Genomic DNA, 26879 nt, shown 5'->3' with positions numbered 1-26879 from the left:
CAACGTCATGCCAAAAAGCTAAATCACTTCCACACAGTATCCCTGAGAAAGCTCCTAAACGCCATGTGGCAAGACAAGATCCCTGACACAGATGTTATTGCCAGAGCAGGTCTCCCAAGCATTTATACTCTCCTATCCCAGACACAGCTTGGCTGGACAGGCCACGTAGTCCGCATGCCAGACCATCATCTTCCCAAGAAACTCCTTTTGTTTCCGAAAATACTCCCTCAAAAACATCAACATCAACCCTGACAGCTGAGAGACCATTGCCCAGGACCGTACACTGTGGAGATAGTCACTTCAAATAGCACAGCTATTAGCACAGCACCCTAGAAGTGGCCAGGTCAGAGGCCGCAGAAAAGCCAAGAGAGCGCACTAACAATCCTTTCCCCTAATACTCATGCCATCCCCTGCACTCACTGTTTCAGGACCTTCCGAGCTCAAATTGGGCTAATCAGTCATCTTCACACCCACCGTTAGCCCCAACATCCAAACCACCCTGATGACTAAGAGGTCTTCATCACCAGTGATGGATAACCTCATAAGATAAGGAACAATATGTACTCCATGATTTGTGAGTGTGCTCATTCTAAAGAGCACCCTTAAGAGTGTTAGAATTAACACATTATGAATGTCGCCACTGTTCCAAATTAGGCATTGGGTCAATGCACGCACATATACAGACTTGATTCAAAGCTTACGTGAAGTGAGATTCATCAGATTTGAGTTTGTTCAACATCACATCAACATCTTGCCAGCCTCCAAGCCTCCATCCGTCCTCATCTTGGTCTTGCTCAACATGGTGAGGCAGGAGCCAGGATTAGAGCCTGGATAAATGAAAAATTTTGCTACCTCAGGTCTCGCCAACATTATAGCCTACAAACCCTCAGATAAATGGTGCTTGGCCTCAAAGATTTCCCATTGGCTCAATTAATTAAAGTGCAAATTGCCAAACTGCCTACATACGTCAAAGAAGTTGGTCACAAACCTTATTTGAGCCTCTTCTGTGAGCTTTGGGACATGTGGCACGGGTGGTGCTAGACTGTAACCCTGTTCAATTTTGATCAGAGTATGACAACATGTTCTGAGTGGTAATCATCCTGCCTGATTTCTGTCTGAACAATCAGTGGCCTATGGCATGTGGCTGATCCCATCACTATCCATTTTAACAAACCTCATTCACAACTTCACCAACATCAAAAAATTGATGTCAATTGAGGATGTGAAAGTCAGTCATCAAGTGATGTTATAGGCTGCTGATTTGCTTCTGATCACAGAGTGAGAGCTAGGCCAACAATTACAGACCAACCCAGAAGTCCTAAGAGTTTAACATTTATTTGAAATTTCTCAGACCATTTGAAACAAGAAAAATGAATACAACAATTCCAACAGAACATAAAAGCTGGTGGCATAAAAGAATGAAAAAGGTAAAAGCAAGAGTTAAAAATTTTGGCTAAACATTTTGAGGTGATAAAAACAAAATGTCAAAATTACCATGACTGTTGTACTATGAAGGCACTATCAAGTATTGAGCTAATGTATGCCATCTCCTTGCTCCTTGTAGTTTTAAAATGTCTCATAACACAACCCTGTGACCTGGAAACACATTCAGACAACTGTTTTTGCAAATTCTAACCATAACCATGATTGTGTGTCATGCTATGACTTCTTGGATGACTTAATGTTGGTCTTCGTTACCAACACAGCGTGACCGGTTTTAATTCAGTTGAAAAGTAGTTAACGAAGCATTGATTTGTACAGTGGTTAGTGCTGGAACTACGGGACCAACTTACAAATGACACAATCTTTGTTTCAAGGTTGGGATGAGTCTGGTCAGATGAGCAAGAAGTGGAAAGTGCCCTTGATCCTCGATCGTCATAGCTATGATGACTTGTCCAAAACAGTCTATGGAGAGTTTCTTTATTCATGCCATCAAGGATTGTTGCCAGGCTAATAATGCTAACACTGTTGTAGTCACCGAAGTAAGTTGTCCATGCACCGAGAGGTTATAAAGGAAACCAAATATTTTCACAAAATGCAATTTTTGCAATGAGGGCTAAATGTGAGTGACTTATGGAAATACTGTTTAAATATCTTTAAAAACATTAATCCTGTTTTTCCTCAAATGTCATACAAATAGTATCTGACCGTTTACTCCAGCTGGTTGGATAGTGTTCTACATTTGTCTTTAACAGTATGTGTTCTTTTCTTACAACCCATTTGGTCCAAATACATAAAATATGTATTGTATGTGTAGATACAATATGTACAGATTTGGATTTGAGTTCACTGTTACTTTCACCCATTCCTAAGCCCCAGTCTACATTTGTAAACACTGTACAATGCATTCTAGCAAGAAAGAAAAATATATTACATACAGTATACACTAAATGCAAAACTGAGAAAAATCATGAACGCAGAGTCCCGGTCATTAGTAAAAGGAGGTGCTACTTTCATGATAGCATTTCTCTGGCAACCTGGTCTCGTCTTTTCCCTTCAGACTAGTAGGTGTCTTAGTAAGTTGTATGTAGCATGATGACTCAGCATCTTTTCTTAACTCAGTTTGAAGAAGCAAGCTTCTCTCTCTCAGGACCTCTGATAAACATAACAGCTTTCACACGCATGATAACATTACCCTCGAGATGCATGTTAATTACAAAAAAAAACAAAACAAGTAAAAATAAAATGAAAAATAAATTCAAACGAGGAAATGATTATAAACACATCTCAAAACGCTCTAAATCGTTCTTCCTCTCCAATGTACCAGTCACTTCAGATCTGAAGTTTGTGAGATCAGAAACCACAGTGCAAGTCAAGAAAGAGGAGGGAGCAGGTGGATGGCCGAGGCCACCAGGAAGTCTGCTCCGCTGGCTGTGACCCAGCAGTGGGAAAGCTACAGTATGAGCGCATGGGAGAGATGATGGAGCGGGCGATGGATAACCTTACACCTCGACACCTGCACCCCACCCACCCTGGCCCCAAACCGAGCTCTAACCTTCTGAGTGACTGACGTGGGATCCTTTGTTTTTATGTGAACAAAGCAAAGGCAGACATACAAACAATTGCTCCCATACCCAAATCCCGAGCCTTTAAAGTTGGCAGTTGGCTCCAGACCACGTCAAGCGCGTACCCTCACAGAACCGTCCTCCCTCGGTCCCCTGTTCTCTCTCGCTCCCAGTGTATATGACAAAACAACCCCCCCCCCCCCAAAAAAAAAAAAAAGACCGTATGGAGACTGGTGGATTAGGGTCCATGTTGCCCTCTGTAACCACCTTTCCTCCAACCCTTCCCACCCATTGAAGTTGTGTCTCTGGGTGCAGTGCCCTCAGGCTAGACTTTGGGGTAAATCTTCTCGTAGAAGTAGTTCTGGGTCAGAATGTACAGCTCGCCGTCCTTCTCCCGCACACCGTGGGCGCGCACAAACTGGAACTGCTCCAGGGCAAACTCGTAGAACTCGTTCTCCATCTTCCAGATGTCTGACTGCTGCAGTTTGGTGATGGACTCCTTGGTGGGTGGCTTCTTCTCAGTGGTCTTCCTCAGGTGAGACTTCTTACCTGTGAGTGAGCGAGACAAAATCAGAGCCAAAGACATAAAGAGAAAAGAAGCCTCTAATAATACATACAAGTATACATGAAATTGCTAAAAAAAAAAAAGAAAACATTACATTTATTGTCTAATTAATTACAGTACCACATCAATTGTTCTTTTATGAGAAGGCTACTCGATCAAACAAGGCACTGAACCTTTCCCACATTTTTGTCTACCACAATCCTAATCTGCATCCAAAAGAGGAGTTGCCCACTGCTCATAGGTCCTAGAAGTAGTACTGTCTGCTGAGAGTGAGTCCTACCTGTGCGGTAGAGGTCCGTGGCCCCCTTGAAGAAGCGTGGCAGTGCAGCCTCCAGCATCATGATGAAGTCCTCCAATTCCTCCGTCACCCCCACCAGTAGGTACTCGTTCACCAGGTTGTACTTGGCCTGCTCCAGTGCCCAACGGCTACCCACGTTCCTGCAGGAGGACAAGGCGCTCAATCACTGAAGTTATTTCAACAACATTCCTAGAATCGTAGCACTTCATAAAACCAGAATGTAAACATTTCGCAACATGAAATGATGAAAATGTTAAGATTGTTTTCCAATTTTCAGGTTCTAAGAAAAAAAAAGGGCAGTTGGTCATGACAGAGGTTAACAGGTCTTTCCATTTAACAGATTAACTAAATTATGATACGGAAAAAACAAAACAGAAGATGTACACAGATACAACTGATGCAGTGGAAAATGACAAAGAAAGAGTGCAGAGTAACCCAGTCAGTAGAACGAGGTGATGGTGATTGCATCAGGCCAAGAGGAGACACAAAGAGGGTCAAGTGAGCGAGACATTGCACAAGCTGTCTGAGAGACTCATGGGGTTAGATGCAAGTCAGCAGAACCCACCAGCACTCGGAGTAGTGGCCGCAGAAGAAGGGAATCTGTAGCCAGAGCTTTTCTGGAGCGCAGTCGGAACCACCCGACGACACACACTCATCAAAAGTCTGAAAAACACACACACACGCAATATTATAATCCAACGTTATTATTTTAAATGCCCTTGTGTTTTAATGATCATAACTGTTTCTACAATAGTGCATCGGTTCTAGTACAATTTGAATTTCTGACTGATTCTCCTGAGGCACTTGCTTCTATAGTCTGACCAAATCTCTCAGACTGGGTTTGCCATTTTTAATCCACTCACTTTATCAGCCATGTCTTCCAAAATACCTCTGCCACTGCCAAATTTAACTCCCACTTAGGGATAAAGGGGACATTTTCTGCAGACACTTTGGTCAGTTTAGTCATAATGATGAAATGCCGCAGTAACTCTGCTTAACCCCATTATTATGAGAGTTGGATCTTGATTCACACTTGGTTCTAAATGGTGCCATGGTGCCAGTATCATTTATTGCTAAAATATTAAAATGAGCTTATCAATGGGTAGGAAGGGGTACTGCTGACCAGAGGGCCCCAGACATCCTGATGTCTCCTTTTACAGGTATCAACCTCTTCATTACATTTAGCAGGCAGTAGATAGACAAGAGCATGTTAGTTAGTTAGTTAGCATGTATGATGGACTGTTAATGCTGGTCGAGGTAGTAATTACTCCAACCGTATTGTTATAAAACAACTACACTAGTGTGGAATTAACTAGACACTTACACCTATCTAGATACTGCACCTGTCTAGATACTGCACCGTTCACTGTGTTTCAATGTGCAGTCACTTCCTGGTGACCATGTACTCATGTCATATCTGATCTACATACAGTCCATCACCTGATACAGATTTACAGTATAAGACCACTGATAGTAAAAAACATGGAGAGCATGGCATCAAGCACTTATGAAGTGTCTTAGCTGGCAAGCTTTGCAAAATTGCAGCGCAAGTTCCTTTCGGTGGTGCCAACATGAGCATACTTTTTACAGGCTTTACCAGTGCATTTCCAGTGCACTACCAGTGCATTTCCAGTGCCTGTAAAAAGTATGCTCATGTTGGCACCACCGGAAGGAACTTGCGCTGCAATTTTGCAAAGCTCACCACCAGTCCTCACATTACTTACATCTAACTCAAACTAAGACAAAGCCCACTGATATGAGGCAGACCTTTTTGTCCCCTTGCTTTCGCCGTCTGAGGCCAGGCCTGTAGTCATCACCGAAGCGTAGGAAGTAGTAGTAGGACACCAGCCTCTCAATAGGGTCCCGCACCACGTTAATGTAGATGGGCTTCCCCTTCACACCGAACCTGCAGGGAGAGGGTGGACATACTCAGAGAAGAGGGCGAATTCCACTTTTTGCAGGTGAGGTGTCAGGAATTTAATATACTGAGAATTCTGCTCGGTATTCTTTTTAACACCATCATATACAATGTAGATCTCACTTCAATGGAAGTTGCCCAACTTTGAAAAATAAAGGTACAAATTCTGTAGACATATGAAATTAGGGCTTTATATTACCATATTGACCAGTACTGAACTGAAGGACTGTCAGTGAGAACTTCTCTATTTGACTACAATCTACAACATACAAATTCATGATACAGATGCTGCACTTCTACTGATAACCACAAGGTGTCAGCAGAATCATAAGAAGTCACTCAGGCAAAATGTCTCTCCCAATATCTCTTGATATTTGAAATTCACACACACAGTCTTTCTCGGTCACTCTTGCTCAATGGTTCATTTAGTAACAGTGAGCCATCTCGTCCATCTTGGGTGGCTGTGTTTCGGGGTGTGCAGTAAAGTGGGCTTATGTTTGAGAGGGGCTTACTTGGAGAAGTCCAGGAAGGCCACATGGCCATGGTAGAAGCCAGGCTTCATCTCCTTCCAGGTGGTGACGTTCCTCACAAACCGCACCTTTGACAGACAGACAGACAGAGAGAGAGAGAGAGAGAGAGAGAGAGAGAGAGAGAGAGAGAGAGAGAGAGAAACGACTGCTGAGTCACGGATTCATCACTCACATTCTCTTGTACACACACACCTTCAAGCCTGTATGCCCGACCACGTCACACAAATCCACCGAAATGCCCCTCAATTTACACATAAGTGCTGAACCACCTTTGACGAATCTGTGATGGTAGGCAAATACACCAGGCAGACATTTCCCAGCCACACACACACACATAAAACAAGCCACCCTCTTAAAGGAGAATTCCGGTGTGATATTGACCTAAAGTGTATTGAAACATGATACCGAGTGTGAACGTATGTCTCATAGCCCATCTCGACTTGTCCCCTGCACTCCAAAATCTGGCGCTAGTTAGCCGATGCTACCAACAACTTTTTCAGTAGTGGTGCTTCGGCATCGGGCTAGCCATGCAAATAAATCACTGTTTTACACCCATTTACGAGGCTCAATGTATCTCCACACTTCATTGGTAGACTTCCTAGGGCCCTGACATTTAAAACGAGACATTGAGAACTTTGAAAAAGCACTGGTAGTTTACTTACAAGACGATTTATACAGACAGTATCTTCACGAAGTTTAACGTTTGCAGCCATCTTGAATTTAGTCACGATAAGTCGAGCAACGAGTAAGAATGAACAGGTATGATAAGGGATCAGATTCCAAAAATAATTCAGTGGAAATGCATGGATTCCAGTTTCTTCCAGTAGCAGCAACTGGAATCCATGCATTTCCACTGAATTATTTTTGGAATCTGATCCCTTATCATACCTGTTCATTCTTACTCGTTGCTCGACTTATCGTGACTAAATTCAAGATGGCTGCAAACGCTAAACTTCGTGAAGATACTGTCTGTATAAATCGTCTTGTAAGTAAACTACCAGTGCTTTTTCAAAGTTCTCAATGTCTCGTTTTAAATGTCAGGGCCCTCGGAAGTCTACCAATGAAGTGTGGAGATACATTGAGCCTCGTAAATGGGTGTAAAACAGTGATTTATTTGCATGGCTAGCCCGATGCCGAAGCACCACTATTGAAAAAGATGTTGGTAGCATCGGCTAACTAGCGCCAGATTTTGGAGTGCAGGGGACAAGCCGAGATGGGCTATGAGACATACGTTCACACTCGGTATCATGTTTCGATACACTTTAGGTCAATATCACACCGGAATTCTCCTTTAAGCAAGGAGTTGCTTGTGAATAAAGCAGACAGGTGAAGGGCTGCTGTATTGCTGATGCGTTTCCCCATCATTAGTATTCCTGTGTGTTCAGTGGTCTGACCACAAACATGGTCATCTGAAGCCAAGCTTTCAGACACACCTGGGACCAGAGGGGCCCACAGTCTGGGCCGACTGTGTGGGCCAGGTAACCTCACAATAGGGTAGAGGGAGGGAAGGAGACAGATGAGGAGAGAAGGGGAGAGAGAGAGAGAGAGAGAGAGAGAGAGAGAGAGAGAGAGAGAGAGAGAGAGAGAGAGAGAGAGAGAGAGAGAGAGAGAGAGAGAGAGAGAGAGAGAGAGAGAGAGAGGAGAGAAAGACCACCTAGTCGGTGTGAAATAATGAGTGCAAAAGCACAGAGACAGAAAGAACCAAAAGTACAAACCATTTGAGACAGCAAAAGTACGCGCCAGAGATAAAGACAGCGAGACAATGGGCGAGAGAGAGAGAGTGAGAGAAAGAAGAGAGAGAGAGAGAAAGAAGGGAGAGAGCGAAAGAGAGCGAGAGAGAAAGAAAAAAAGGAAGGACAGAAGGACAGAAGGACGGCGAGACTGATACAGGACAGGCTTGTGGGCTGCAGCGTGAGTGCGCAGGCCCAGTGAACATGGAGCAGACAGGATGCCAGTGTAGCGCTGGCACGCGCGCAGGCAGACAGAAGCACTAGTCAGCCTCGCGTCAGCCCAGCGCACGCTTACACGGGCACTCACCTCCTCATGCTGCCAGCCTGCTGTGACAGGAATACCAAGCAGAGGAGAGGACAGGCACTGTTCCGCCACCGACGGACACACACACACACACTCACTCACTCTGATGTGGTGCTGGTGGTGTGCCATTTAGAGACTCAGACGCACGCGCGTGCGCACGCACGCACGCAAAATGCTTCTCACTGAGCGACATTGGTGCACAGTTGATGGGGAACAAATCCCCTCTCCAGCCATGTCCCCTGCTGTCACCTGTTCTCTTTCAGCTTCAACCTCCGTCCTCTGCTCTAAATGTTACTGGATCATAAGAGAATTCCAATCTGCCTCCCCAGCCAAAGAATGCCACTCCCCACCCACTTCCCCTCACCTCCCTTGTCTGCACCTGCATCTGCTTTTCCCCCCTCATCCCCCTCTTTTCTCCTCAACTTTCTTGCTGTGCTTCTTGTCCTTGGGTCCAATTTTTCAAGTCCTCCGATGCATGATGTCATTCTTACCCTAAGGGCCGAGGTACATTTCAACAGAGACGGCTCCGTGCAACATGGCGCGAATCGTGCAACATGACGTGAATTGTGCGCAATAATATCTCGTTTTGTGTTATACAACATGTCTGTCAGTGCACACCCTCAATCAAGGTCACAGCAAACTCACAATCTACAGCAAAAGTTTGTTTATTTATAGGTCTTTCATTTTCTCCATCTAAATAGCCATTGTTACCTTAAAATACAGTTGCTGCCTGCTAATCTAATCAGCTATAATTAGCTGAAGCATGTAATAAACAAAAGTCTCATTTTATCAGCAGGTTTCCCAACGTTTTATTCTCAGGGAGTAAACAGACTAATGAAAATTATGTGCATCTGTACAGCGAGTCGCTTTGCATACAAGTGCCTGCTAGATGAATAGCATAAAGAGGTTGCAGCACTTGAACATGTGAATGGACATGCACCACTTTGAAACTACCGGTACATGGACTGTCCAAAATTTGTGAAACTATGGGCGGTACATGTCCATGCGAGAATATCATTTTGCCCTAAGATAGAACACATTTTGCCATGTCCAAGTTATGTGTTCTATCTAACACATCCTTTGCCACGTCCAAGGAACCATAGAGCGGAGTCCTGATCCCATCTTATTAAATCCTTACTCCTCAGTTTTAGCTCTGCACCCTTACCCTCTTACTGCATACGCAGTCTTGGCCACCATCCATCACATGCTTTTTTCTCCCTTTCTCTGTCTCCCTCTCTCCTCTCCTCCATCGAGGGAAAGGGAGCACCAAGCACTGCAGATCTTCCCTCATTAAACCACTAGTGCTACCCCTTCTGCTGCTGTCTGTACCTGTTTTTAAACACTATAAAGGAGAAAGCTTATTAAGCAGGCATCCTGTTGATTTGAGAGGCCCTTTGCTCTCTGCTTAGGACCTTCAGAGTGTGGGAAAGGATTTCTGTAAGTGTGGAGCAAAAGTTGAATAATGTATGTGGGTCTGTTAGACAAACTGGTTTGTTAGGAGTGGCAACGTAGTCAGGCATTATTTTTCTTTAGACTAGCAATGAGCGATCTTCTGACTGGCACCACACACACCATACAATTATGCACTCAAGTAAAAAGTGCATGCACTTACGTGAAAGCATGCTTTTATCAATTATTAATGACTTAGATCCACAAATTAAATTAGCAGAACAAATAACTCCTGCAGTCTAATCACTTCCTATTGATATGAAGGGATCCCTCTCATCCGACTCCAACATTTGTTCAATCCCATGTCAGACTTTTTTCTAAAACCGGCTGATTTATGTTGTTCTGTCGGAGCATAGTGTCAGTTTCAGTGAATATGAATCTGGCCAACTGCAGCTTTAATTGACGTGAATAAACGACAAAATTAGCCTGACGAGCCAGACCCACATTAAAATGTAGGGTCTGGGCACTCACCGTTCGCAGTGCTCAGTACGAGGGGCGGGATAATCAGTTGTCTTTCAAATTTCCTCTGCACGCAATAGGACAGCGGCAGCGCTATGAGTCCCATGCATTTCCCACCAGCGGAGCTAGTTGGCTAGTTCAAACGTTTGCCAACTTAATAAAAGCTTAACTCGTGTCACACTGTTCGTCAACAGCAACATCCATCTTATTTGTTTTCAAGTAGCAGGGAATTCAAGCCAAACCGTTGCAACTCTGCCATCAATCATTATGTTAAGCCCACCTAACGACTCTACACGATTTCATTGGCCTGATTGAGTTTCGATTTCTGGAGCTCACAAGCCAACGGAGAGTTGCTAGACTAGCCTTGGGGCGCGTCTAGATTTCTAGGCTACGACAAAATACTTCCACACCGGTGATTTCAGAGTAGCAAGAGTGGCATCGATTTCGGTCTGTTGATGTGTATGGCTGCAGCCTAAAATTAGAGTGTTGATGCTGCAGTTCAGCACGTGTATTTTTGCGTCTTGGCATAAGCTTACATTCTGGACGTGACACTGGGGGGGTGGCTACATCGTCGATTTTACCTTTGAGTTTGAGATTGAGATCTAATTTCGATTTAAAATTGTGACACCCCTAAAATTTCGATTCCAAATTTGTGACACCCCTAATCACTACTCACTGTCACTATTCTGTATAGAAAATAGAGCATCTTTATGAATCTCCATTGGTCTCAAATTCACATACCCTGTGATATTTTACAAGTACAAGTATTACGGCACATATCTCTCCTCGACCAGTATCATTCACACCTGGCCTCTGGGACTTCAGGGAGGGGTGGAAGGAAGCAAACCTTAGACTCAGACAGTGTTGAGTTCAAGTTGGGGGCCCCATCAGGTTGCTCCAAAAAGTTTGTAGCACAAGTGACCGTGATGGCCTGGAGAGGAAGTGTTTGTGTGTTTGTGTGTGTGTGTGTGTGTGTGTGTGTGTGTGTGTGTGTGTGTGTGTGTGTGTGTGTGTGTGTGTGTGTGTGTGTGTGTGTGTGTGTGTGGGGGGGGGGGGGGGGGGGTTGCAATGGCTAAGAAGGTGTTGACAGTGTCTTTCACAGTTGCTCCTTAAACTCATTAGCTAATACTGTTACTCCAGTCGGCATCATTCTGCAAAACCGTAGAGTTCCGGGTCTCTGCTCTGTAGACAACGACTGACAGCGAGTCCTCATAGCCACACAAACGTACTCTTGGAGAGCAAAATCTCAGCAATCAAGGCGTTATGAGTGGGATGGTTGGTGTGTTTATTGATGCACATGAGGATGCAAAGATTGAACCATAGCCAAAAGCTAACTTAAGACACTCTTAATGGAGACGTACTGATTTATAATAATAATACTCAAAAACTCCATGAGGCACATACCAAGAAACTCATTACCAAATACAACTACAGTACCTAAGTCTACTGTACATCCAAACCCTAGTGCCAAAAATAAAACCCTGGCACAGGAACAATTCCTCCAACATTACATTTATCACTCTATAGCCTCCCTTTCTCCATCATTCTTCATCACTCCACAGGGCTCCAGACAAACTTTTTGCATTAGTTGCACCAAACTTTTTTATTTAGGTGCACTAGCACAAAACTTAGGTGCACCCAAATTTTTCACCAAAAGCCAAAAGGTGACTCGTTTGCAGGTATGAGAAACATGCCTTGTGCATACTGACATAAAATATGTATCTTATTGCAAAACACTGTCATTCCTAAAATTATCGATACTAATAAAATTAGGTAGTGATTAGGTCTAATTTCAGGGTATTGTGATACCTTTGTAGTATCTGTGCACCATGCGACATTAGTCAAAGGAGAACAAACGCTTAGTTCGTGGAGAGACAGCAGATGCAAGGAAAGTCTAGGCGCTCACTCTTATGACATTAAGTGCACTAGTGCGACCCAGGAAAAATTTAGTCACACCCTTAAAAACTTTGGCCACATATGCGACCAAAATCGGTTGCACCCTAGAGCCCTGGTCCATCTCACCTGGTCCTGCAAGGACATGACGGGATTGTTCTTAGTGGTGTTGATGTGCAGCACGTGGTAGTGGTTTTTGGAGCACAGGTCGTAGGCGATGTTGGTGAATGAGGTGCTGGCCGTCTTGGGCACCCGGTTGTAGATGATGACCACGTCTTCTGTGTCTCCGAGCGGTGTCCAGTCCCGGGCCCCTTCCTGCATGTGCCGCTGCTCCACCTCCCGAACTTCATGCCTGGCGATGGTGCGCTCTGCAAGGCAAAGGAGCAACTCGTTAGTTTACCAGATCAAATGAAACCACCTAATCAGTCAGAGAAAACTACCTATTGACCGGTTTTGGCCGAAAATGGCATTCCTTAATGGCATTCCTAAATTTGGGGCAGTGAAGATGAGCACAGGTAAAGGTCAAATCTTCTGAAAAGAAACACAAATGTCTACGACAATGGTGGTCCAGGCCTCGGGGAACAAAATACCTCAATGGACTGTGTATTGATCTTCTTTCAACATTCAGGTATGCATAGATAACATTATCAGGGGTGTAGTGGCAACTGGTAAAATAAGAGGTGGGTAAACTATGAATTCTGTACGGTAAGGTGTAAGGTGGACTGCGCCATGCGGTATCAGATTGTTAAAAAAAGGCATCATTGTTTATAACAATACGAGGGGTATTAAATGGTTCCTATAGTGTTGATGAGTGTACACATTGTAAATGTGGATATTACAGTGTGATTTTTGAATGTTAAAAGTTGCAACTGTTGAATAAACTCTTTTGAGAGGTGGAAAAACTCGTTTAGTTTAGCCTCCACTACAGTCCTGCACGTGTTCTTCGGTGAACAAAAGCACCATGTGCTCAAGATGCCTGTATCTTCAAAACAATGTAGATTGTGAACAGCTATGATCTGCAAAAGGCATCAATACAGGCCCTCTTTTCAAAATATGGCTGTTGAGCCACATAAGGGTACATGTTTACTTGGATGTGTATTTGTGTTGTCTTGTGTGTGCGTATGTGCTTGCATCCATGTGGGCATGTGTGTATGTCAATAACCCTTTTTGTTTTCGATTGTTTTTCTCTCCCAAGCAGATCAATATTTACTCATCAAGATGAGCAACAACAGCTTGGGTGAATCATTGGTTTAGCCACTTTGAAAACCCTTCTGAGGTCCAGCACCATCAATAACAGCACACTCAGTCTCCCACCACCTGAGACGGTGACAATAACGCAGCGACGACAATGCGGCATTCAAGTTTCTTGCATCTATGACTCTTTCACACAAAGCTGGTTACAGAATATACACCTACTGTTACTCCTCCTACTGGGATGTCGGCTCTGTGATTTGGGCAAAAACATAAACACCTATATTTAAGCTACAAAAAAACACTATGCAGTGACTTCAGACAAAGCCTGGGTTCTCCAACTGGTTGATTGAACAGGCCATCTACAGACCACAGAAGCACTTTGTTGTTGGGGCTGTTTCAAGGTTTTCTGGTCAGACAGAATGTATCTTAAGGACCATGCACATAGGCGCTGACAGTTACTTGATGTTTTAAGCCCCCAACATCGTCTTCCAGACAGCGTTGCATGGAAGGCAATAGGGCTTGGCAAGGGTTAGGGTTAGGTACCTTCAAGTCGATGGTCGCAGCGCTGCCTTCAAGTGGACGGTGGGGGCTTAAAACACCATGGAGCACGCTGACATGAGTGCGGCACTCCATTTTTTTCAATACAACCCCATACACCACCACTGAACCTTTTAGCTGCCTCCATGTAGATTACAATTCAGTTCTATATTTGTTGAAGTCACTCAAATAATTTCCATTATTCATCAAATGTTCGTCAATTGAACATTTCTGCATTGGTGTACATGGGCAGGTGACAGGAAGTGTTGCTGCACTTATGTCGGCACCAATATGCAGTGCACTTTATTTAGCCAATGGCCACTGACAGGCATAGGCTCCAAATTTTTGTAGGTTAAAAGAAAACATGTTTGGCCTGGCAGATGGTATAACTGCCCCTGAAGATCTCGATCTTCCTAGAATTGGATGAAGCTAAACTTGTTGGTGGGCTACATGCCATATTTTATAAGCCTCTTTACAAACTGCAAGTTCCAGTGCTGAGCTTATGGATCTACAGTTGCTGCCATCAGACAATTGCTGCAATGTGTCCTTCGAGGCCCGCGTCTGTTTGAAGAGCAGTGATATATCTGTGTATTAGAGGCCATGTTGAAACTAGATACTTGTTTTATTGCTACGGTGTCACAGGCTCAACTGGAACTAAACAGTTCAAAAGAATATAACTGTCACATACCAAGCTGTTTACTGAGAACATAACATCTGAAATGGTTCTGATCATAGTTTGAATTACAGGGGGTACTGGGGGGTACTATACCCCCCAATGAAGACCCAGTACCTCCCAAAGAGACAGAAATATTAGTTTTGGGGGGTCCGATAATTTTTCTGATATTGTGAAAAAATATCATTAGAGTTACAATACAAGTCAACTCCTATTTTCACTGTAGGAACATTTTTAATGTAAAGCGATTTTAGACACCCCTATTGTGGACTGTACCATTTTTAACCACCGTGGCGCTAGAAGCAACTGAGATACATAGGCTACAACTTCAACTTCTCAAGCAAGTGTCAACATTGAATGACAAAACGCTAGTTAAATTCCTCCAGTAGGCTACATTCAGCTTGCTGCTGACGTGCATGGGTAAATGTAAGTTGCTAGCTGACGTCTACAGTAGCTTGTTGAAGATTTTACTACCTTCATTTATAAACGTGTTTTGTTCTTTCATAGCTCATGTCACGTCTTCATACATTGAATTACTGGCTACTTACCCACTGAGGCTAGTAAAGTGGACCTTGGTTAGTTACCAAGGTTAGTTAGCAAAATAGGCTAATTCTCTATTTAAATCAAGCTTTACATTGTGGTGAGGTAAAATCGATTGTCATTTCCAAGGAGATGAACTCCATAGCCTAGGTGTCTATTCTCATTTTATCTTGAATAAATTATTGTGCCTTTTTGAAATGACTTTGGCACAGATCCTGTGTTTTTATATTAGGCTAACGGTACCGGGCACAAGAGGGTCTGATGTAGCTAAGCCTACATATGTTATTGCATTACATTACATTACATTTGGCTGACACATTTTTAACCAAAGCGACTAACAACATGGTAACAGACAGTTAAGTTTTAAAGCAATTCTCTCAACAATTTTAGGACAATTTAAAAAACGGAGTACAGTAAGAATAAGTGAATCAGTGAGTGCTGTTTTTAAACAGTTGAGTGTCAGTTCAAGACGGATTATATCATAGAAACCTGTGGAAACATAAAAGTAGCCTAGGCTAAATATTATGTGCTAGTATTTGAATTTGTTTTTAATTGGTTGGTATTGTTTTTACATTCTATTATTTCATATTTTTAGTTTGATAAATGTAGTTTCATCTGAGAACCCTGATACTATCTTAATGAAACTAGGATTTTATTTTATTCAAGAAGACACTATGAGGAAAAGGAAAGGGCACACAGACATCAGGCACTTTCTTGGTGCTAAAAGAGTAAGCAGGAAATATTAACACTAAGATCTACAAACAATTACATTAAAAGTGTAGGTGCAGTTAGGTTTTATACACTGTTCATATGTGTTAATGAAAGGGGGGCCAGCAGACAGGAGAGGCACAGGATATAACAGGCCGCAGGGAGACAACAGGATATAAGAACAATGAGATATTCTGTAGCCTACTGATTATCAGTTTGTTGCATGTATGACCTTTGTATGTGTTGCACAACACATGTTGCACTTGGTGATCACGGTGGGGATTGATATGGTAGTGGACCATGATGGTCATAGAAGAAGTGAAGGAGCAGTACCCCCCCAATTATGGTGGGGTAATTTGCACTCTGGTTCTGATTATGACAGAATTGCAATGCCCCTTTGTTGACTTCACTCCCAAAAAATTGGCAGTCTCTCAAATTAGACCCACCAGTCGCTTTGTGATTTATTAACTGAACTTGTAGAAACCTCTGGATTTAGCTCTGCTTTTTTCGTACACGGCCATTAACTTCTCTCTGCCAGTAGTGACATGGGAGACATTATTTCTCTGTAGTGACTTCAACCATTCGTTACCTGATGCTTTATATAAACAAATTCTAGCCTAATTCTCACTGGAGCTACCATTCCTCTTCATAAACATCCAAGTCCACCAGGTCTTATTATTTACACCTGTCTTTTCGAGTTTGTACTTAAGTCAGGGCCAGATGTACAGTAATATGTAGATGGGTGGACTGACGATGCCAACCAACTCTGTACAGAGGGTGCTTTTACGGATATACAAGCAAGGTCTTCTCGAACTGAGCCTGTGCCAGAGTGTAAGCGTGATGTATTATTTAACATGCACCGCTCTCACTGGAAGAAAAAGTGCAAGCAGAGATGATCCTCTCCTTGCTGTAGACACACACACACACACACCAGGCGAGCGTATCACGCAATTACAGAGGGCCCACTGCACAAACAGCGTCCAACTCTTCCTCAGCTTCAGGCCACCGGTGCAGAAAAACACTGCCTTCAAATATTGATTAAGGGTTTTAACAAGGCCCCTAAGGTCCAACAGTTCAGCATGTGGAGGTGTGTCGGTGTCATTCGATGCCCAGGGAATGTGGCCGGGCATGGGTCTATACCCCAGGGGGAAAGTGGAGATGAAACTAAACTCCCAAACCTCGTGCTACTGTCGGAAAGGTTATTCACCACCACCTCAGACCAATTGACCACCCCGTTGACTGTGTGGTAGCCATATGCTGGCATGCTGGCATGCTTTGGGATTACGTGGGAAATCCAGTCTCTGGAGTAAAACTGGAACAAGAGAGCACGAGGCTCAAGGAGAAACTGGACCAAACAGAGCTAGACAAGATGATCCAGAAGGAGGAAAGAGAGGAGATGCATCACACGGTGATCAATTTACATGATACACAGGCACGCACACACTGTGGTATCATCAGTGGGACTCCCCATCAGTGTGTGTTTACACGCACCTCATCTTGGCTTAATTCCGGGCCTCAGAGACAGAAATAAGTTGAATCTTTAGGAGGAGGATTCTGGATTTTGGACAAGTTTCCTTGTGCTCCATCTTGGTCTAAAAATAAAACATGACAGGTACATGGAGTGAGATCTGGAGGCGAAGAGGAGACGTGAGGAGAGATGAGAGGAGAGGAAGAAAGGAGGACTGGAATCTGGTACATCTAGCCGGCACACTCAGATGTGTGCGAGGGGGCTTAATTAGCTAAACAAGCTGCTCCTTCTCCCGACATACAAACACGTTTCCAGGTGATTAAGCCTTTGATGATGATATTGAGGAGCCATGGCATAATTAGCATCCCCGTATTTCTTTTCCCTCTCAGTCTCTCCCTCCTTCCATCGGTCTCCCTCTCCCTCAGTCCTTTGGTGACAGCCTGATGGGAGCTAATTATAGCCCATGAAGCGCCTCTCGCAGCCCTGCTCCCCGGCACAGCGGAGGCTTGGTGTCCTGCTGTCAGCCGCTCCTGATTGACAAGCTCCCGGGGGTGGTAGGGTGAGAGAGAGAGAGAGAGAGAGAGAGAGAGAGAGAGAGAGAGAGAGAGAGAGAGAGAGAGAGAGAGAGAGAGAGAGGGGACCCCCCCCCCCCCACCAATACTGGCACGTCTCTCTCCACTTTGACTAAGGTAGCCATAACATACATGCACAAACCACAGAGAGGAAAGCACCATCACCACCCTTATCAGTGATGTGAGGCTACGATAAATTGCACTAGGCCATGGCGGTGTAAATCTATGTATTGGAAAAACAGCCCATCACCAAGGCCATCATAAATCAGCTGTTGATAAGGAGGGAGGAGGAGAGAAAGGGGGGGGGCATGGAAAGAGAAGAATAGGGTGCCAGACCTTGTCTGAAATAAGACTGATGAGGACAAAGGAGCAGTGCCAATCACCCTGGATCTTCCGCAAAACCCCACTAGGAAAAAAACGTGTTTCAGGTACAGAGGGTTTTGACTTTTGAGCAGCTGGTACAAAAGAAGCCCTGCGAGAGAAGAAGGGGAAGCTTGTTGATAACTTTCGCCCCACCCTCATCTGTAGCACAGCACCAGCTGCCTGCACTTTGGCACCTCTTCAGCAGACATGTAGCATTTTGCCACAGTTAATAAAAATGGTGCGTGTAGTAGCACAAGAACCTAGAGCCTCTGTCTTCAGGGAGATGATTGAGGGAAAGGGGAGGGGAGGAGAGAGAGAGAGAGAGAGAGAGAGAGAGAGAGAGAGAGAGAGAGAGAGAGAGAGAGAGAGAGAGAGAGAGAGAGAGAGAGAGAGAGAGATCAGTTTCGGTTTATTTATGGTGGGAGTGATCTTTCCTTTCAAATCACCCTGCCCATCTTTACACCATGATTAAAGCGGCTACATTTAAGTGCTTGTGGGTGACAGAATGTCTTTACCGAGCTGTGAAAGCTTTTATGAAAGCACTACACCGTAGCACACAGCAAGCAGGAAGCCAGGGGGTCTTCATCTCGCCAGTAGCTGAATACCATAGCACTGACCAGGGCAGAGGGAAAGCGTTTGAGGTCAACAGCGGGTAAGGGGCCGGCGCCAAGTGCTGAAGGCTGATCGGTGTCATGAAGTGGTCCTCTGTTGACCCGTCGGCACAGATCTCAAGTTTCTCCCTGTTCATTTTACAGTTCTTTTCCGCCGTAAACAATGCCAATTTATATCTGCCCCACTCGATGTTGCCACTTCACCGAGACATATGAACACTTCGCCTTTGAATGGACTCATTACCCTGACATTACAAATGGTCTTCATCGAGACACAGAATATCACCAACTGACCTTTAAAAAGTGTCTAGCCTACCTTTCTATGGGCACACACCAGGATTACTGCAAAGCCAGACACAGCAGAAATTACATTGTAAATATAGCTGCAAGCAGCAATGAGGGGGACAAGCAGATAGGCCGGAGTAACCATGGCAACGAAATGCTGTTAGCTCAATGCTGCAATCAGACGTATGGCCATAAGCTGTCAAAGCAAGTTTCACGTCTAGCACGTCAAAAGTTACAAGGCAAAATGCATTTTTGCTAATTGCAGTGACCCTAGAGGTCAAAGGTCACAAAATTTCTTCAGCATTCACCTGATGGGGTCATGAGTCCATGTACCAAGTTTGGTTTTGATACATGCAACGATTGCTGAGATATGAGCTCACTTCCTGTTTGGCGGCTTCACCACAAATTTCGATTGGATGTGACGGGCGAACGCTTCTATCAATTGTCACAGAAATAGAAGATCAGATGAAATTTGTGACCTGTGCGAAATTGTTGGTGTTTTTGATCAAATCAAATATGGCGGCCGAATAAATTATATTGATGTGACAAGTTGCCCTCAGTTGACCTAAGGACCTTTCACAGTATTACCAGACACCACTAGTACAATTTAATTCTAAGCACAGCAGCAGCTACAGGCCAAAAGGCATGTTTTTGAATTACAGCGCCCCCTAGAGGTCAAAGGTCACCAAATTTCTTGAGGGTCATGAGTCAATGTACCAAGTTTGGTTTTGATACATGCAAGGATTGCTGAGATATGAGCTCACTTACTGTTTGGCGGCTTTGCCGCAAATTTTGATTGGCTTTTACGGGCGAACGGTAATACTTCCGAAGACAAAAAGTGATAACTTTTGTGAGGCTTGGTCTGAAGATGATCTGTGTCAAATTTGGTGGGAATCAGAGAAAGTATGTGACCCCTGATACATTTTTTAAAGGGGTCATAGAATGCAAAACCGAGTTTACCTTGTCATAGATGAATAACGATAGTTCAGTGGGTGAAATGGAGATACAGAGAAGTTCAAAACCCCATCCACGCCTCCTTTCTGTGCAAATCTCACAATTCGAAACTCCCGCCATAAAACGGGCGAATCCAAAAGAAGCTCAGAGTTTACGCAAACTCTGAAGTGGTGCCTTATTTGGCTCTGGCCTGTACATTTGTCACGCCCCAAAATTTACATACAGACCAGCCCACTGGTTCGCTGGCCCAAGAACATGAATGGAGGTCGTGAAGATGTCAGACACTAGTTTAGCTAGCCTACTGTTGGGTTTACTTCTACAAGAATTACAAAGCAGGCAGTTTCTCTATCGAAAATGAGCCAGAGAGGTAAATGCAGTGTTCCAGGCTGCACGGAGAAAGGGGAAGTTTGTCACAGTCTTCCCAAGGATCCGAAGACTCGGCAGGCATGGATAATGTTTGTCTATCAGAAGATCCCTGCAAAGTTCGACACTCAGCTGTTCATTTGCTCTAAACATTTTACCGAAGACAGCTTTCAAAATCTTGGACAGTTTAAAGCAGGATTTGCCAAACTTCTTTTACTGAAACGAGGGGCTGTTCCGACCGTAAGGTCATCACAACCGCAAGCTGTAAGTATTAATTTGTCGCTAAGCAGTTGATAGCAATGCTTTTGAAAATCGGACCGGACTTTTGAAAATCGGACCTACGGGTCAAGTTACGTGAGTGAACACACTTCCAACTTCGCTGCTCGGCCCCCAATAATAATAGGAAAATGTAGAAACACAATGAGGTCCTCGCAGCTTCGCTGCTTGGCCCCCAATAATGACAAATTGGTGCTTTCAGGCTCACAAATTGCCACCCTATTGAAACCTTACACCTACAGAGCGCCGTCTCTGGCATCATTGACCTTTCCTTGTCTAATAACATAGTTAACTGGGAAGGCAATTCTCTGCGTAATGCTTCCCGTAAACTCTGATGAGGGGGGATTTTCAGACAATAAGAACCTTCTGCTAACAAGTTCCAGGACTAAATCTTCACTTCAGTGGATAAAGTTCAGAAAGTTTAAGTTCTACAAAGTACAAATTACCAAAGTAACCTTGCTGCTAAAACAGAGAGGACCAAAATATAAAATAAATAAATATATAAAAGATTCTGTGACGCTTTACAATATTGCTTCAGTCAAATGTGAGGGCATGATAGGAATCCAGTGGTCACAACTGGACTTCATAGCTGATTAAGAGCTGAAGTTGTCTCTTTAAGGCACACCTTAAACCGTAACCTACTGCAAGGGGGCAAGTCACTACTGCACTGAGTCAAGATCAAGAATACCTGTCCTAAACATACCTGTATGCAAGTCTGCATTATGGAGGCATGCGTCTAGGCAGGCAGGTATACCCAAACAACTTCACAGTGTCAATGTCGCCGTCCAGGTTCAATTATTCATGACTACCTCCTCAGAAGTTGAACAGGTGGCGCCATCCAGGGAGTGCTCATTCTGCCATGACAATGAGCCCACCCCCCCTCCCCAACCCCTGCAGTCAGTTCACTTCTACCTGCTGTTCACACACTAACTTCAGTGAAGTCTACCCCAGCACAAGGCTCTAGGCTTGCTGTAATTAGACCAGAGAAAAAGCAGTGATACTATCTAGTAAATAAAGCAGTATTTGGTAGGTGATTTTTGTGCTTCTATAACAGGAATGAGCCAAAGGACAAAGGCAACGATCATCATAATCATATGCCAATCCGATAGACATCATGCAACTTACTCTGGCATGAGTTTTGAGTGAGTGAGAAGATAAGGTAGAGAAAAGATGGTGAGAGAAAGAAAAACAAAGAGCGGCAAAAGCCTGAGGCTGATTGACTGATCTGAATAATATCTGATGATTAAACTACCTACCTGCAGCTTCATCACTCCTGTCATGAGGGATGCTGGGACTGGCAGGGTATGGTCTCTACATCAAGACATCTGGATGTGGGCTTACATTAGTGGCAGCCTGCCATCACCATCATCAAACTGACTATACTGTAGCCCTCTCACAAGATCATAATTTACCAACTGATTAAGAGAACTGACATCTCAAAAACGGGACCGTAGCAGGGCAAATCTGCACGACTGTGCACTCCGATGCACCTGCACAACAATCCCTGCCGCGACAATCAACGCGGCCTCCCCCTAAACGATTTCCCTAAGTGCCGACGATAAACAGTGGCAGTGACAACCTTAATGGCCGCTTTCCCCCTCCCGCAGACACTCCACCTCCGTGGGACGTAATTTAGGGAGACAAACTGGACAGAGCCCATCAGCTGGAGGAGAGAAACGAGGGGATGAGGGATGGGGACGAGTGAAGAATGAAGGTCACTCCGCCAGCCTCAACTCCAAGTGACTGTCTAAACGGTGCTGCCACTGCAAGCCATAAGCCGATGATCGCTACCACCACCTGCTCGAGAACTCTGAGTGTATTGCTGCCACCTCATCAGATCTCCCTCAACATGCTCACCCCACCCCACCAGACCATAGCAAAACAAGACACAGACTATTTCAGTTAGCCAGTCACAGAAGACAAGGCTGTAAAAACTAGATACTCTTGACGAGTTCCCACTCGTAAAACTTTTCCTACACGCATCCACAAAAGGTGATGATGTTAAGCCTCACTGTTTTACATTACACAATTCCCTGCTACTCCGATTTTGTGCCAACAGACCAGCCTTAACGAGTGCTTGATTCTGCGGAGAGAATTGAAGAGGAGAGTTTCGTCTCCATTTCATCATGCACCTGCAGGTGTAGTTGGGGGAAGTGGGGATGGGGTTAGCGATGAACAGCCGCTCATCTGCCCAGCAGCAGCTTGAGCAGGGAAGCCTTCCTGTGTGTGAACTCTGGCTGAACCTACTCACGCCACTCCTCTGCTCTCCGGCTCAGACTCTGGAGTAGGTGCTCCTCTTAAACCCCATGTTTTATTCAGGCTTTGCCCCGCAGACAACCTCAGGAAGTTCTGTGTTGTCCCGGGATATTTGACAACAGAAGCTAAACCGTCCGGGTGTTCTAAGTGGAACAGGTGATCCATTAGCCTCTGTGTATACTGTGAGTGTGTAAACTAAACTAGTCCAGAGAGCCAAGCTACATCTCAGGGGACCCAGATGCACAGTAATCTATACACAGATAAAGAGACTGTACTGTAAGTGTACAATACTGTAGGGCAAGAAAGGACGATCAGGCATGAGTTTAAAACAATCCATCCTCTGTGTCCTTCTACTCCATTAAATCAAATAACACAGCTCCACACACTGCATTTCTCTGTTGCAGTGCTATTTTACAGTCTCTGTGTGAGCTTAATAAACTTAACCGGTGCATCATGGGAGTACAATAGCATGCAGGGCTTCTGCTCTTGCATGAGAGAGAGAGAGAGAGAGAGAGAGAGAGAGAGAGAGAGAAATAAAGAAAGAAAGAAAGTAAGAAAGAAAAAAAAAAAAGAAAGAACGAAAGAAAAGTGGTGTGGTGAGAGATAGTCAAGCATTGTTCTCACTCTGCCAAGCTTGTTAAGTTTCCATCACAGGGATGGCTTTGAACTACTGCAGTCACAATGCCGCTAATGCCCCTGTATCTTTGGTGGGTTGCTCTAAAAGCATTCCAGAGCGACCAGGGCCTAAGAGGAGGCCCTACGATGTCTGACAGCACTAAGAGGAAGGACATCCTACTGGTGCACACACCAATCAGCCAGCCACCTGCTTCAACCACATCCCTCAGCAAGCCCTTCACCGCTAATGTCAGGGAACCACCGCAATGCTGAAGCAATGTGGGAGCTTTGGACAGACTGTCAGAAAAGGTCAAGATGAACGAAGAGCAAAGTCTGTAAGCTCGCAGTCACAACAGGACTTGAAACGTGACTTCAAAGGTGCAATTCTGCTTGAGTGAACATGGTTAGCAAGCGAAGTGAGGGAACATCAGCAAATAATATACAGATTCATCTCCATTCAGATAGGGACAGAATGCGAGCTGACAAGAAAGAACAACAAAAACAAAAAAAAATGGCATGTTTGGCACTTAATGAATGGTAATACTGAGCATCATTAGCTACAGGAGACAGAAATGGAGTTGGGCAGAAGTCAGTGTCTTCACAGAAAATTAGGCTCTCCTTCCCCCTCCCTTTTTACTTCGCCCAGCAAAATGTCCTCCTGTTACAATGAACCCCAATGCTCTGACAGCTGTTGATGTCACTCCCACTGGATTTGGCATAGGGGTGGTCTTTGGACTGATATGAAGAGAGGGGGGTGGGGGCCAACATCCCTGCTGGGCAGAGTGGGTGACGCCCCTTCCAGTTTGAACAGCATGGCAGCTAGAGACCTTGCTAATGCCAGTTCCACTATATTCTCTGTGGTGAGTTGAGTGGGAGATCGAGGGCTTAATAAAATTACAGCAGTAAGGCAAAGGCCTTCAAATACATTAGAGAGGAAGAGAATAGGGAGGGGAGATCCGGCCATCATGTTGCCATGACCTACTTTACACCTTTTTCTATAGAGCAATGGCTGAAAAGATGGAAGGAAAAGAAGAAACTGCACACATCTGCCATCAATTTCATTGTCCACAATCTAAGAGATGGATGTGTCTGTGTGTGTGTGTGTGTGTGTACAAAAAACTAAAATGAGGGAAAACATCTATAATGGACACAGACCTTGGTATCAAAGACATAAAAGAAACATTTGTCCTTGGCATTTAAAGATGACTTGCAAATCACTTATCCAAGCACCCTTTATGTCAATGAGAAAACTGAAATCCAGGGAAGGTGAGGAAACAAGGTGGTAAAAGCTGTGTTTCAAAGAAATGTGACATCACCTCGGTCTCTCTGTCCTTCCTTCCCTCCCTCCTTTCCTCTCTCTCTCTCTCTCTCCCCAACTTCAGCTCTCATCGGTGATGCACAGATACCTGGGCCATGTCCTTTCCGTTCAGCATCTGGGTCCTGCTGTCACTGTTCACCCTCAGGTCAGATGAAGCGTGGCGTGTGTGTGTGTCACCCCTTAAAAAGCAGGTGGGACTGGGCTGAGCCGACATGCTTGGGAGCCCTAGACGAGGATGACAGCAGACAATTCTGAGCAGAGACTGGACTCGGCGCGGAGACTGCAAAACAGCTCTCTTAAGAGTCTCTTCCTCTTCCCTACCCTCCCTCGGCCCTCCCTCCCTGTCAGTCTCTCTTCTGTCTCCCTCAACATTGCCAAACTGCTGCCACTCCGACGTAAGGCCCTGGAATGCAGAGGACTGGGAAAGACATCACTTCACTAGCAGCAGCACACTGCCCTATCTCAAGTTCAGTCAGGGTGACTACCCTCCGACAGGCTTTCAATGATTCAGGAGCTGCTTCCCGGGCTCTTTCAGCACATAGCTGCTACATCGATATGACACTGCTCATCTCCCCTGCCACTTGGGGCCGACAACAAGCCACAAGAGTTAAGTGTAGCAGACAAAGGGACTACTAAAAAGGAACATAATAATGATCTTTTAAAGTTCAAGGACAGACCGCTGACCCATTTGATTTTTTTTTTCCAGTACTTTGACCTGAATGATAAACACCCTGTAGTCCATGTAAGGGCAGAGGCCTTTTAAAAAAAAAAAAAAAATTGTCATGCATGTCCAACAGAGAGGGCGATTAGCTGAATTCTGCTGGGGAAAGGTCACAGAGGGGTGAGTCAGACATTAGGGAAGTGCTTCAGGGATATTCCAAGAAAAGTCAAATCTTGGACATCTTACAGTCAATCTGTCTTTCTTCTTTTCAAGAAGAAACACAAATAAAGAAATACAGATTATGCCACTATTCACATAGGGATAAGCTAAATAGTCAAACTGAATCTGTTAAACGTTAAAACCAATCGCACACAATGACCAAACCATTGGAATGCTTTCCGGAGGCACAGGCTATGATCTAGGCTACCAACCAAAGTCTCCAATAGAGCAACAAATAAGATCCTGAAACCTGTGGTCACTGGCGTGCACACAATGACACCACTTTGTAAAAACTGACTCACAAGCTTACTGAAAAGCTGATGTCACCATGTTTAGAAATTAGATCTTTGAGGTCACAAACTTTACAATACATGCCATTACGATATGACAACCCTGATCATAGACAGATACGTATGCTAGGACTCTGATATTGTAACCATCACAATGAAGTTACACCTGTTGCCAAGCAACTACAACCAGCCATGGACTGTTGGGCAAAAATGTGATCCAGTGATCCAGTTTCTATGGTGTCATCCTAAACCATATCTATAGACCCTGTTCCTAGAGGGCTTCCGGTTAAAACGTTCAAAACCAATACAGATACTTTTAAATGAAAATAGATCGGACTTCAGCATAATGCTCTACAAAGTCTTGACTTTAAAACTTTTTTAAATTGTTTTGTTTGTCGCCAAGTTACCATTAGGGTTGGGTATCGTTTGGGTTTTATCCGATACCGGTGCTAAATCAATACTTGCCAAAATGGTGCCTGAACCGGTACTTTGTTTTGCTTCAATACATTTTGTCTTACCCCTTAAAACACAATAATTTTTTTACATGTTACATGCCGGTGTTGAAGTATTTCGATTTCCAGCGCTAGTAGGCATTTTAACAGTGCTAGGCTATGCGCAAAACATTAGGCTACCTCCTGTCAGAGAAGCTTAATTAGCAATATCGTGCGGTGATGGTATCAATACAGAAGAGGTATGTTTGTCACCTACATATTTATGTTTTTACAAGCAAACTTTTCGCATAAGCTTCAAATTCATTGTGATGCTATATGGGCCTCATGCATATGAAAGATTAATGTCATTATGTAGTTCGGAAGTCATAAGAAC

The 26879-nt window shown here is 44.3% G+C and overlaps 1 protein-coding gene across 2 annotated transcripts in view; it reads right to left on the bottom strand.

The window, feature by feature from the left end:
* Positions 1–1316: 1316 nt before the first annotated feature.
* hs2st1b (heparan sulfate 2-O-sulfotransferase 1b) overlaps positions 1317–26879 on the bottom strand; it is a 58111-nt gene continuing 32548 nt past the window's right edge. The window contains exons 2-8 of one of the 2 annotated variants that reach the window (XM_042057323.1): positions 24973–25109; positions 12281–12519; positions 6299–6384; positions 5636–5774; positions 4434–4531; positions 3851–4008; positions 1317–3554 (exon numbers count right to left, since the gene is read on the bottom strand). In XM_042057323.1, the coding sequence (XP_041913257.1) occupies positions 3331–3554; positions 3851–4008; positions 4434–4531; positions 5636–5774; positions 6299–6384; positions 12281–12472 (897 nt within the window). In that variant the 5' untranslated portion in view covers positions 12473–12519; positions 24973–25109 and the 3' untranslated portion in view covers positions 1317–3330. The remainder of the gene's footprint in view (positions 3555–3850; positions 4009–4433; positions 4532–5635; positions 5775–6298; positions 6385–12280; positions 12520–24972; positions 25110–26879) is intronic. The other variant, XM_042057322.1, reaches the window with a different exon arrangement.

Source organism: Alosa sapidissima, chromosome 12 (genome assembly GCF_018492685.1).
Source record: "Alosa sapidissima isolate fAloSap1 chromosome 12, fAloSap1.pri, whole genome shotgun sequence".
Classification (NCBI taxonomy): Eukaryota; Metazoa; Chordata; class Actinopteri; order Clupeiformes; family Clupeidae; genus Alosa; species Alosa sapidissima.
Note: the sequence above shows the minus strand (reverse complement) of the source record. Positions and strands in the feature narration are given on the sequence as shown.